The sequence below is a fragment of the Piliocolobus tephrosceles genome, chromosome 15, assembly GCF_002776525.5.
Source record: "Piliocolobus tephrosceles isolate RC106 chromosome 15, ASM277652v3, whole genome shotgun sequence".
In the NCBI taxonomy this organism is placed as follows: Eukaryota; Metazoa; Chordata; class Mammalia; order Primates; family Cercopithecidae; genus Piliocolobus; species Piliocolobus tephrosceles.
This window is the reverse complement of record NC_045448.1, coordinates 22,005,109-22,018,096: the sequence shown is the minus strand read 5'-3', so window position 1 is coordinate 22,018,096 and position 12,988 is coordinate 22,005,109. Positions and strand designations below refer to the sequence as shown.

At 51.4% G+C, this 12,988-nt stretch overlaps 1 protein-coding gene across 1 annotated transcript in view; it reads left to right on the top strand.

Moving 5' to 3' along the window:
• Positions 1 to 409: 409 nt before the first annotated feature.
• The window catches only part of KLHL29 (kelch like family member 29), a 163,075-nt gene continuing 150,496 nt past the window's right edge, over positions 410 to 12,988 (top strand). Inside the window, exon 1 of the mRNA XM_023230106.1 lies at positions 410 to 694. Within this exon, the coding sequence (XP_023085874.1) occupies positions 410 to 694 (285 nt within the window). The remainder of the gene's footprint in view (positions 695 to 12,988) is intronic.

The window sequence follows — 12,988 nt, the reverse complement described above, 5'->3', positions numbered from 1 at the left end:
GAGTTCACAGCTCTTTTTTCACAGTGGGGGTGGAGGGGGTAAAGTCTCAACCATAATTAAAGGATGCACATTTGTGTCGTTCAGGGCAGTGAGACGTGGCAGAACCAACAGTATCACTTTTAACTGTGACTGTGTTCAAATCCTGCCTACTTCCTTTGGCCGCAGGATCCTGGGCAAATCGTGTATTCCTTGTCTGTGAAGTGGGGCTAATTAATGATCCCTGCTTTGTGGGCTTGTGTGACTCTGAAATGAGCTAATGTTTAAAGCCTGTTATTGAACCCAGAGAAGGGGCTTCATGGATGCTGTCCATTGTCGCTGGCTGCTCCAGTCCTAAATCACCCTTCTCTCCACCCTGTCACCGCAGGTCCGGGCTCTGTTTCCCTGTGAAAAGCCGCCTCGGCCCACCGAGATGTCCCGGCACCATAGCCGCTTCGAAAGAGATTACCGGGTGGGCTGGGACCGCCGTGAGTGGAGCGTCAACGGGACGCATGGGACCACCAGCATCTGCAGCGTCACCTCGGGGGCTGGTGGCGGCACAGCCAGCAGCCTCAGCGCCCGGCCTGGCCTCCTGCCACTGCCCGTGGTGCCCTCCCGGCTGCCCACCCCTGCTACAGCTCCTGCTCCCTGCACCACCGGCAGCAGCGAGGCCATCACCAGCCTCGTGGCCAGCTCTGCCTCTGCGGTCACCACCAAGGTAAGACCTGGCGTCATCTGTGAGCAGGAGCCGGGTAGAGGGGCCCTGTCTCCCTGAAGGCTCAGGCCAGCCCCACAGGCTCCAGAGGGGCAGCCTGCGCTCCAGACCCTGAGTCCTCCAGAGTCTTGTCCTCCCAGGACCCGGGCCTGGCAACTGTTTGCGAGCGCTCACGAGGGTTTTATTATCCATGAAGTCTTTCTCTGTGACTGACTTGTAGGAAGGTAAGCAGGTGCTGAGGCCACTCATTGTCCTATGCCATGTTGATTAGATGTTATTTAATGGGTAAAGTAATAGTGGAACTCCAAGATGGCAATACAGGGTTCCTAAATAGATAAATTGAGACCATGCAAGCGTCCCTGGGGGTGCCAGTAACTTGGGTTTGCAAGAAGATACTGACAAGCAGTAATAGTCATAAAGGGTGATAAACCCACCCTTTATTAACCACCGGGCCACGTGTTCTCATATCCACTGTCTCTTCTGAGCCTTGCCACAGCACGATGAGTCAGTACTTTTATCATCCCTGCCTTACAGTTGAGGACACTGAGGCACAGCAAGGGCTCAGTGGGCCTTCTAAGGGCTGGTCCAAGGCTGCTGGTCCAAGGCTGTGGGACCTTTCTGCAGAGGACCCAGGACTTATCCCCACAGCTGACCGCAGGGATGTCAGCTCCAGGTCATTCCCATTTCTTTTAGAAGAGGCAGCTCTAGCCTTGGGAATGGCAACAGAGGCCAGCCTGTGTTGCTGAACGGAATGTGGAAAACAGTGTTGCCACGGCTCTTGCTTGGCCTTGGGCTGAGCTGGTCCCCCATCGTGCTGGCTGCTCAGAGCCCCTCAGGCAGCCTGAGTCCTGGAGGGACGGGCCCCTGGCCATGGCTGTGGCAAGAAGCCCATTGGTCCCTATCCTGCTTCCTCAGCGAGCAGGGGCTATGCAGGCTGCCTTTGCCTCTGCTGGCCATTCAGAGCCGCCTCCCAGGAGCCCCCTTGGGGCAGTGTGCATGTACGCTCGTGTATGTGCAAGGATGTGTGTGTGCATGAGTGTGTGTGTGCACATGTGGGTGTGTCTAGGCTTTTCTTTTCCTGCTTTCAGAAAAGTTGCCAGAGAAGTTAAAGGCGGGGAGCCCCAGCCCGGCCATTGTGAGGTGGCTGTGGCACTGGAAAGCCTCACTCCAGGTGTGCTGCGCCTTTGTCTCCTGGTTTTCAAAACTCCCTTTCAGCCCTGCTTCCCATTAATAACTGTGAGTGCTGCTGGCCGCAGAGCCCGGTGGAGGCCGAGACAATGGAGCTATTGGAGGCCGGCTCGGAGCGCACTGACATCTTGCTGCAGTGCCTTATTGATTTTATTTTCCTGTTATGAAAACACTACCCCACTGAGGCGGGGAGGGAAAGAGTGTTGGACCGGGGAGAGGAGATGGAGGATTATTTGGGCATGCTGCCCCCAAGCCAGCCAAACACATTCCTCCCCTGGGCGCCAGCCCAAGCCCTGGTCTGACTCGGTGACCTCTGCCCAGTAGGGCCAGCCGCTGGCCCCGCTGGCCACATCTGGCAGGTGCTCTGCAGGGCCAGCTGTTGGCCATATGGAGAATGGCAGCCACTGGAACCGACTGCTCGGGGCTCCAGGTGGGAGAGAGAGGCTGGGCCCAGAGGCCCTCTTGAAGACGTCTGTCCTTTTAAGGATGCATGCCTTTTCTGGGATGGCGTTGGGCTGCTCTGCTCTGGGGGACGAAGTGGAGGGGCTCGGTGCTGGGGCTCCCCCCCAGGGCTGTGCTGTCCACAGAGCTCCCCCTTTGCTCCAGAGTGGCTTGACAGTCACCATCCTTGACTGGCCTGACCCCAAACCACAGCCACATGAGAGGAAAGGAACCCAGCCACAGACAGAAAGCAACAGCTGGGGCAGGGACTGGGCAGGGTGGCCAGGAAGGGGAGAGGGGATGAAAGTTCATGCCTGTGAGGACAGCCCGCTCCTTGGCATGTCACAACAGAGGAACTGAGTTCTGCCTCCAGCCCAGCCTGTTTCCTGCAGGGGCTTGTTTGATTCCCCGGATTACGCCCCAGTCCCTTGGTGCCCAGGAGCACTGGGTGGGGGGAGGGAGGACAGCAGTACTGGCTTCCCAGGCACCCCGGGCACATCTGGGCCACAGTGCCTTCCTGCCATTCTAGCGTGGCTCCTGCCCGCCCAGAGGCCTGTCCTCTAGCCTGTGTGTTTGACCCCGCACCAAGACCACGTCAATTCGTGGGCAGGCCCAGGCCCAGGTATTTGCGGTTTCCCTGGTCAACAATGTGGGTCTTTACTGAGCAGGCCAGGGCTGGCTGGCTCTTGTCCTCGGGGAGCTCACGGCTCCTTGTGTATAACAAATCTGTGGCCTGGACAGTGTGACCAAATGACCCAAGAATGTCTCTCCCCCTGAAGTTATTGGCAGGGGAAGCTTAGTGCAGTGGATAGGGCCAGACTTTGGAGACAGACTGCCTGGATTTGAATTCCGTTCTACCACTTGCTATCTGAGTGACCCTGGACAGGTTACCTGACCTCTCTGGGCCTCACTTCGGTAAAATGGGAAGAGGTCATTGTACTTGCGAGCAGAGTTGCTGTGAGGACTGTGTGGGTTAAAACCTGTGTGAAGTGCTCAGAACAAGCAGAACCTGGCATGTAGTAAGGCGAGACCCGTATCGGTGCTGACCTCTTCCTGTCACCATTGTCACTATCATCCAGGTGAGGCCTATGGGACGAGACTCTACCCCCTTAGGGAAAGGTGTTCATGTCCTTTTTTTTTTCTTTTCTTCAGTAGAGACAGGGTTTCACCATGTTGTCCAGGCTGGTCTTGAACTCCTGACCTCAAGTGATCCACCCACCTGGGCCTCCCAAAGTGCCAGTATTATAGACGTGAGCCACCGTGCCCAGCTTGAAAGGTGTTCATTTCTAACCTCACCAAGAGGAAAAGGCAGGTCTTCAGAAAAGACACAGCAGCCAGGCCCCAAGAAAGCAAGGAAAGGAAAGGGCATCTCAAACCTACCCCTTGGCTGGGATTCCAGATGCTCCGTAGGCAGGAGGGAGCTGCAGGGAAGAGGCCATCTAGTGAACTCCAGACTGAGACTGATACAGTCAGGTGACCAAGGAAAGGGAGTTTAAAGCTTTTTTTCAGCTCTGGGGCCCTTTCCTCTAAGGAAAGCCCATGGTGGAAACAGAGCTGAAACTGCACTCCAGGGGATGGTGGGGTGGGTGGGCGAGGTAGGCCGGGTGGAAGCCAGGAGCAGAGCTGTGTCCCAGCTTGCCAGAGTGTGGGGACAGCTGCTGGAATGTATCCACCGGGTTTCCTGGGTGAAGGGTCTAGAGCCACATGCGGGCCAGAGCCACACTCGGAAACTCAGCAACTGTCCCTGAGGAAGGTGACTGGGGGACTAGTGTCAGTACTGTCAGGCCTTAGTGTCCCCTCTTGGCTGGGCAGGGCGCAGGGTGAACATCACGTGCCCTGGGGGCTGAGGCATCCCATGCCATCACCCTCCCCACCCAGCCCTGTGGGCCTGGTCACCTTCCCAGGCAGGGGCCGGCTTCTGCCAGGCTCTCTGGGTGGGGAGGCTGGCTGTGCTCCCAGCGGCTGGCCGATGAGGTGATGACAATTCTTTCCATCACTGCTACTTCAGGCCCGAATTGATTTTTCTACTTCTTCATTTGTCTGTGGCCTAAAGATTCCTCGCATGTCTTGAGGAAAGGCCAGTTGGACAAGCAGACTCCTGGGCTGCTGAAGTACAGGGAGGGTCTGGCGGACTCACCCTAGCCCCCCAACACACACTCATGGCTCAGACCAATCGACGGCCTCCCCAGGACACAAGTTCCGAGAGCCTAAGAGGAGCAGAGTGACCACGTCCTCCAGCCCCTCATTCTACAGGTCACAGTAGTGAGGACCAAAGAAAATGTGGCCTGCCGAGGTCACCCAGTGAGTTAGAATCAGAACCAGCCTGGGCCAGCTCCTCTTCCCACTCCAGGCTGCCTGGCAGAATGCATTCACCATGGTAACCATGATTGCAGCATTGTTATGGTAACTTTTCCATCAGCTCATCCACCCAGCTGATAGCAAGCAAGAGATTTCAGGCCAGAAAGTGGGCACATTTACCTCTGTGGTATAGGTGAGAAAATTTAAGCCAAAGGTTATGTCGACTCAGCATTTCACCACGGCTGAGAGCTTCAAGCTTTTGAGTCTGACAGCACTGGGACTGAATCCTAGCTCCGCCACTTAGAAGTTGAGTATGTCTCTGAACCTCAGTTTCTTTGTCTCTAAGAATTGGGAATAATCATAGTATCCTCCTCATGGGGATGATGTGAGAACTGGCTAAATTAATGTGCATAGAAAAGCTTAAAACACTACCTACCATATGGTAAGCACTCGATAAAAGTTAATTTTAGAAAGTTAAACCATTGACTGGGTCTACCCAGTTATCCATACATTTGCGGGGAAACCTGTCCCCTGCTGGTGGTTGGTGCTGGGAGGCTGAAGCAAGATGCACTGGCCTGTCCCCATCCCCTGTCTGATGCGGCATGAGGTCATGCTAAGAAACCGGCATGGCATCCCATCCCTGGCCCACCACTGTGTGTCTGGTCTGTAGATGGTCTGGACCGCAGGGGCAGGGTGCTCCCGAGAAGCAGAACTGCGACTCCACTGCCAGACCTGTTTGTGGGTCTGAAGGGAAGCCCCAATGCCCCACAGTTGCTGCTGCATGAAATTTAAATTATTCTCAGCAAACCTGCTTGACAGATGAAACAGAAAAGGGACGGCTTCATAAAATGCAATTTTGTTCCTGAAAGAATGGACTCTGCAGAATCCTGGCTGATGTCTTTGTGAAATGTACTGGGGGCTTTTTTTCCTTGTGGTCAGGAGCACCCATGCTGAAACATTCCCATCGTCCCTCAGAGCTAAGCCCTTGAAAATAAATCTAGCTGGGAAGCAGAGGGACTTCGCCTGTGTCGGAGGCCTGAGGAGAACCGAAAGGGGCCATGAAATCTGCGGGCTTCATCGTCAACACTCAAACACCCGGGTTTTGACATTTATGAGCATTTAGGGCTGTCGGGGTGGATATGTGTCATCATAGAGACAACGCTGGAGATGGTATCTTCCCCATGCACTCCAGCGTCTCTGGAGGAATGCTCCCATTGAGGGAGAGGATCTGGGATTTCTGTGGGTATCATGTGAGTGACTGCAGGGCCAATGTGGCAGCCCCTCCTGTTGTGTGCTTCTGGGGCCCATGAATGAAGAGAGGATGCTTGTGCGCAGAACTCTCATTCCTCTTGTCTTCACGTTGAAAATCAAAGGCTGCCTTGCTGAGTGGGCTCAGTTAGGAGAATCATTCAAGCCGCTTTCGCCATGAATTCCCAGACTGCAAGTGATTTTATCCAAAGACTGTTGCTTTCTCCATGAACAAGAGTTGTGATTTTCCTTGTGATAAATTATCAGGGAACAATAATGCATTGTGAGATAGCACAACCTGTGCACTTTAGTACTGAGCTAACGGATTTTGCCTGTACCTTAAGTTGCAGTTACAGTTTGATTGTGTATTCATTGACTTAAAACCTACCTGTCAGTCACTAAAGTGTGTACAAAATTGAAAAATGTCATGATTTCCAAAGCACCCATTTCAAAGCCTGCAGTTTGGGCTGAGTGGTCCGAACTTAAATTTCTGATTAAGGAGGCAAAAAGAGGGAAGAAGATGTATTTTGCCACGTTTGTAAGAGACAAGCCTTAGTCTAGGCAAAAAAAGTTCATACATGGATTCCAAAATAAAGATATCCGAAGACTGCGTTGACTGGAGCCAGTTGTGTGTGTAAGTTAGCTTTTGCTGCTTGATAATCCCCCCAAAACCTGGTGTTTGAAAGCCATGACAGTTCTGTGATTTGACTGGTCAGCACTGGTCTGGGCTGGCTCAGCTGATCTCTGCTGGGCTGTCTCATTTATCTGTGGTCTGCTGTAGATTGGCTAGTGGCTGGATGATCAGGGATGGTCTCACACACCTGTGGTTGGCCAACTGTTGGCCAAGGTGCCTCAGTCCTTTGTGTCCTGTCATCCTCCATCCAGCTATCTCAGGCTCATTCACACGGTGATCTCAGGGTACCAAGAGCAGCAAGAGAGCAAGGTCAATGCACAGATGTTTTTCTAACCTCTTCCTGAGGCATGTTTGCTAAAATCCCATTGGCCAAAGCAGGAGGCATGGCCAAGCCAGATTCAAGGAGTGGGCAAAGAGACCCCGCCTCTTGATGGGAGATACTGCAACACCACATTGCAAAGGGACAGGCATCTAAGGTTGGAAAGAATTGTGATCATTTTTGCAATCTACCCACGGAGTGTTCCCAGCATGTTTGTTTAGGCACAGTCATTCACCCTTCAGTTCTGGCCAAGGCTGGCATGCCTCAGGCAGAAAGGATTACTCTCTCATATGGCCTGGTATAGATGTGGAACAGTCAGGACCCACGCACATCTATCTACTCAAAGAACCGGCTAATGAGGTTTAAAAGGAGACCCCCGGCAAGGATTATGCTGCTAGGGAATGGACTGTCCAGTTGGCTCTCAGGGGACCTCGCAGGTACACTGACCTTGGCTTCTAAGTTCAGAAGTGCCAATGCTTGATCCTGTCACTGCTCCAGGGTTGGTGGGACTGGAACACTGCCATCCCCAGGAAATACACAAGGACAGATAGATGCTAACCTATTGATTTGGAATTTAAAAATCACCCCAAGGAGGCCACCTTCATGGACTTTGACCAGAGGCTTTCTCCCTGTGCAAATCCACTTGGGAAAACAAATTCTGATAGGGAGACGTCCTAATGAGTCTGAAATCAGGAAAGGGAGCCTGTTGCATGATGCAGTATTCAGTAACCACAGATTCGGACAGCCCAGTGCCTGTTTCTCCCTAATAGGATAAATCCTGTGCAGTTCCCCAAAAGCCCTTAGAAGGGCCTCTTCTTAAATTAAATTAGGTTTTCTGCAAAGAGCATCACTCAAGATGAACATAAATCTACTTCTTATTCAGTTCTAATGGTTTTCTCTGTTTTGTTTAATTACTCATGTTGCAATTAAACAATTTTTTTCCCTTGAGGAAGGACGGTATTTTAGCTACATTATGGGTTAAATAGGCTTTGGAGAACTAGCTTGGGAGTCTCATCACCATTTATAACATTGTTTTTCTATAGGAAAAGTATGTTCTAAAATCTAAACAGCCAAATTACAAATGAACTTTTAGAATCCAACCCATTTGTTAACTAGGAACTGTCTGTAATGCTAAAAATAACTTGGGGAAATAAACATAAAAAGGAGAGCTTAATGCATCTCAGTATCATTTATCTACCATCAGCCTCTACACAGTTAGTTTAATTTCGTTGAGGGAATGTCCTCCAAACCCAGACTGACCCTATCCCTGTTCTTCTTACTTTCATGGTACAGCCAGCCAGACTGGCCTGAGACTTCCAAAAGTGCAATGCCATGGGGAAGAGGCATTGTGGAAGTCTCAGCAGAGAGGAACTGATGTAACTTAATGGATTACCAATCAGTTTCAACACTCCGTTTGTTGCCCTAAAAGGAAGGTTTAGGAGAATTCCGTGTACTGCTCTGGCTGCAGTCTCAACTAGTCGTGGCATATTAATTTGCATTGTGAATCTGCCTCTCTAGAACCCGTAGGCAAGAAACCTCATTTTCCTCTGGTAAATACAGAGCCCTGAGACTTGAGCAGAGTGGGCCAGGCATCTGTATGCACTCAGAGACTGCTGTCACACGCCTTTCCTATTGATGGCAGCAAAATTCTGCACGCCCAGCTTCCCCTCCTCTGTTTCCCGGAAAAGGTGTGTGAATACTTTGTACCCTTCTGGCACTGTGAAAAGGAGTCCCGGGAGCTGGGGAATGGTGTGAGGTGCACGTCTCAATAGCAGAAGGCCACTTGTCCGCACCTCTGTCCCTTGACTTAAATTGTTGGCTGCTGTTCCCTGCAGTCCCTTAAGAAAACACCCCTCAGCCACCCACGGGGCCACCCTTGCTAGACCTGCTTCCCAAGGCTCAAGTGTCAAGGTTAGGTTTGTGGTTCTCTGTCCCCTACTCTTGCCTTCCTTTGCCCTTAGAGGGCCACACGGTTTCCCCCTGGCCCCCCAACCCCAGGCTGCCAGCAGGTGGGGCTCTTGCCCGGCCCAGATGGAGCTGTGGATGGATACAGAAAGTCACTCACATTCCACGTTCTTCCTTTTTCTCACACCTGGAAGGGTAGAGACTCAAAACCCACCTGGAACCCCCTTGTCTAAGGCAGTCGGCTAGGGTAGGGAATGGGGGATCCTGTTGGGGTATCCCAGTGGCTCATGCTTTCAGATTTGATTGCTTTATTTTGAAAACATGGATTTGAATGACCGAAAGTCACCTGGGGCAGAAAGGACAAACCTGTGAGTCCAGCTTCATGGATGGCCAGATCCATCCAGAGCATCCTGAACTAGTTCTCTTCCCACTGGCCGTGAGGTCGGAGCCTCCCAGTGTGATGCTTCTCTCCTTTGTCCAGAGTGGATCTGCCCAGCTCTCCCAGCATTCGGGCCAGCCCTGGGCCATGGCTCTGGTGTCTCTGTGATTATCTTTGCAATTCTAGAACAGCACTGCCTTGAGGTTGCCCTCAGGAGGCTTCTCTGGCAGGACAAGGGGACTCAGTATAGGACAGCCTCTTTACGAAAACACACCCAGTCGAGGGCCAGACTGATGGTGAACACGACCCAGATTCTTCACCTACTACTTAAAAGTATCCCTAGTTCAGGTTAGAAGTGGCCCTCAGGCTGGAGGGTGGCAGGGGATGGAGGTAGGAAAGGGGGCATGGGCTGAGCCTGCCTGGTGAGTTGGTTGTGCCGGCTGCAGGCAGAGCTGGAGAATGAGCCAGGCCTGACAAAGTGACCTCGTGGTCTGTAGTGGGCATTGCTGCCCATTTGTCTGACATTCATTTTCTCTCCTTCTCCCTTCCCCGTGGAACCCCCATTCTGCTCAGGTATCCACCACTTCGCATGCTCAAAGAAAAGTGAACCCCAGCCCCTGCTGAGAATATGATTCTGGCCAGGCATGGTAATCGCGCTTCGCCTCCCCGTCGTTAGTTTAGGAAAGGGTCATGTGAGGCAGTTCTGGAGTAGAATATGAGGGTAATCCCGCCCGGGGTTTCTGGAAAAGGTTTCCTTGCTTTTAAGGAAGAGTCACAAGAAAAAAAGTCATCCTTCGCCCTCCAGACATTGTCCATGACTGGATATGGTGCCTTGAACTGCTGTAACCTTCCTGCTACAAGCCTGAGGATGAAGCCAGCACATGAGCAGAGAGAAAGCAAGAGGAGAAAACATGAGCAGAAAACAGGAGAGTTCCAGATATACAAGAGAGTTCTCACATGAGGAGAAAACAAGAGAGTTCCAGATGTACCAAACCAGAGCCCTGGTTGCTCTGGGCTTCTTGCTGTGTGAGCCAATACATTTTCTAGTTGTGTGAAAAAGAAATAAAAAACAACCGCCTCCATTGCACAGACGGCTCCCAAACAACAGCCGTGGGGCCTCCTCTCTCTCCTAGACCTCACCAGGCGTGTCGGTTTGCTAAAAGCAGCTGCAGTGACCTTCGTGAGTACCCTCTCCTATTACTCATTCATCCCAGCACTCGCTGCTGCATACAGGGATCCTGCTATCTGTTGCTTCCCTGAATGTCAACACCAGGACACAGCTTACTATCGCCACACTCCTATGTGTCAGCAGGTCTGTGTTTCTGTCTGAGGGAAGTCCACTCACACACTGGTACGTGAGCCAGGAGGTCACTGGGGAGCGTCACCCCACCACCCACTTTAGCCACCCTGAAATTCCCAAACATAAGAAGATCTCTCATGCCCCAGGGCCTTTGCACCTGCCACTCTGTCTTCCTAGCATTGTCATTTCCTCTCCTTCCCGCCCAGAAAAACTCCTGTTCACCCTACAGCTGAGAACCTAAAGGTTACCACCCCCTGGGGTGGGGAAACATTTTTTGCTATTATTTCTCCTGTTCCTGTAACACTTTTGTTTATGTTCCTATTATCATACCTCAATATTATGTGAAACTTACCCATTTATTTATTTGTCTCCTTATGAGGCAGCGAACTCTGTAAAAATCAGCAGCTCATGATGCCCAGTCTATAGAGGCTCTCAGTATGTATTGGAGGACAGAATGAATGGATTAATATACATGAATATTTATTAATGTATTTAACCACTATTGTTGAGTTAGGGAAGTCGAATCCTTTGACATCATCTCAACTTACCTACTAACTGAGAGAAGATAGTGGAGCAGCCTCCAAAAACGGTAACTTCTGTGGGTGCCATGATGAGGATGATGAAGACGTAACCCAATGGTGAGCTAGCATGAAGCCCTCATGGGTTCGTAGTTGGGACCTGAGCCCAGATGATGAAGCTGTGTTGGGGGTGCAGATTTTACATCATTGGGGCTTTTGCTGTAGTTACTGTGCCCTTCCCATCTCTTGTAGAGCATTTGGAGTCACAGTATCACAACCCTTTCCTTCAAATATTTGCATCTTCTCAAGATTTTACTGACTTTCCTGTAATCCTCTGCAGCTTTTTGCATTTATTTATTTTATTTAAGGCACTCATCTAGTAATTATTTTGTTGCAGGCACTGTTCTAAGTACTTTACCAATGTGAACTTTTTAAATCCTCATTATAACTCTCCGAGTAATTATTATTAGCACCACTTCAGAGATGAGAAAGACTAAGAGACTTGCCCCAGATCACTCAGCAGAGGGGGATTCATCACCTAGAGCTGCTCTGGGTAGGCCCAGCCCAGGACAACCCTGGTGAAACTGGTTGGATGAGCAGCTGGATGCATACAGGTTCAAGGCACATCCTTCCCCAGTGCTGGCGACACCACCTGAAGGTGCAGCCACACACTCCCCACAGGAACAGTTTTGCTCATAAGGGTTTGAAACAACCAACAAATGTCAGGACCAGAAGGCACAAGGATTGCATGGTCCAGCCCCAGACCTCATAGACAGCCAGCTGCAGTCCTCTTCCTTTTGTCTGATCAGGCGACCTTTTTTCCTTAACAGCCAGGTGGGGTGGTACAGATAGCATTCAAGTGCAGGATGCTTGGGGACCATTGGGCCTTAGAGCCCTGGCCTCTCTTTCTTTCTGAGGGTTTCTTGTTTTGTCCCCAAGGCATAGTGCCTGGCCAGTGTTTGCACTCCAGTCCCCGCTTTCAGAGGCATTGGCCCAGTTCCGTCGCAGAAGGGCAGTCACAGCCATCAAGACCGCCCGCAGGTGTTGCTGGGCCGGCCTTGAATACATCCAAGCTCAGGGAAGCAGCTCCCTCTTGCTGGTCCCTCAGTCGTTCTTGGTGGATTTGAACCGGGGCTGGGAATTGGAGGTACAGCAGAATCACTGGCAGGACGTTTGTGTATGTCGGGGGCAGGGCAGCCACAATTTGCCGCTGTCTTCCCTGTGAGCTCAGCACCACTTTGGAGGAGGAGAGGGAAGAAGGAAAAGGTCACTGTGGTTATGGCTTTCGTCTCAAGCCCTGTTTCTATGAGATCTTTCCTGGGATGGGGAAGGAGAGACCCTATTTGAGGAGGCTGCTCAGAGTGATGAAAAGCACCCCAGGCTGGGGTCAGGAGGTGGCAGTCAGGACCCATGTTCATACTTGACCGACTGAGTGACTTTAAGGTGCAACGCTGAAGCTCTCTGAGACTGATTCCATATCTACAAGCTGTGCACAAGAATGTCCACCTCACCGGGCTGTTGTGGGCTCTAAGTGAAACAGCTGGGTGAAGCGCTTTATTAAAATAAATGCCCTGGTTCGTGGAGACAAAAGGTAGATGAGAGGTTACCAGGGGCTAGTGTGGAGGGAAAGGAGAGGGAGTTTTTGCTTAATGGGTAGAGTTTCTGTTTGGGATGATGCCAAAGCTTTGGAAACAGTGGTGACAGTCACGTGGCACTGCGACTGCAGTGAATGCCACTAAACTGTATGCTTGAAAATGGGGAAAATGGCAAATTTTATGTTAGCACATTTTGCCACAGTGAAAAAAAGAAAACTCAAACCTAAAGAATAAGGAATGAATGAATACCCACCATGGGAAGAGAGAAGCAATGTCTGAGCATAAAATCAGGGACAGCTGATGCACCAACGCTATTTCCTTGATGAAGAGAAATAGGGGTGTCGGTCACAGGGAGCAGAATGGAAGCCCATCAGATGACGGGTCTTCACGCAGACCAGCGTGTGCTTGACTGAGTATGAGCAAGGGCTCTTGAGGAGTGGGCGGGAGGGTGGCCCAGCCCCCAGGGAAGGTT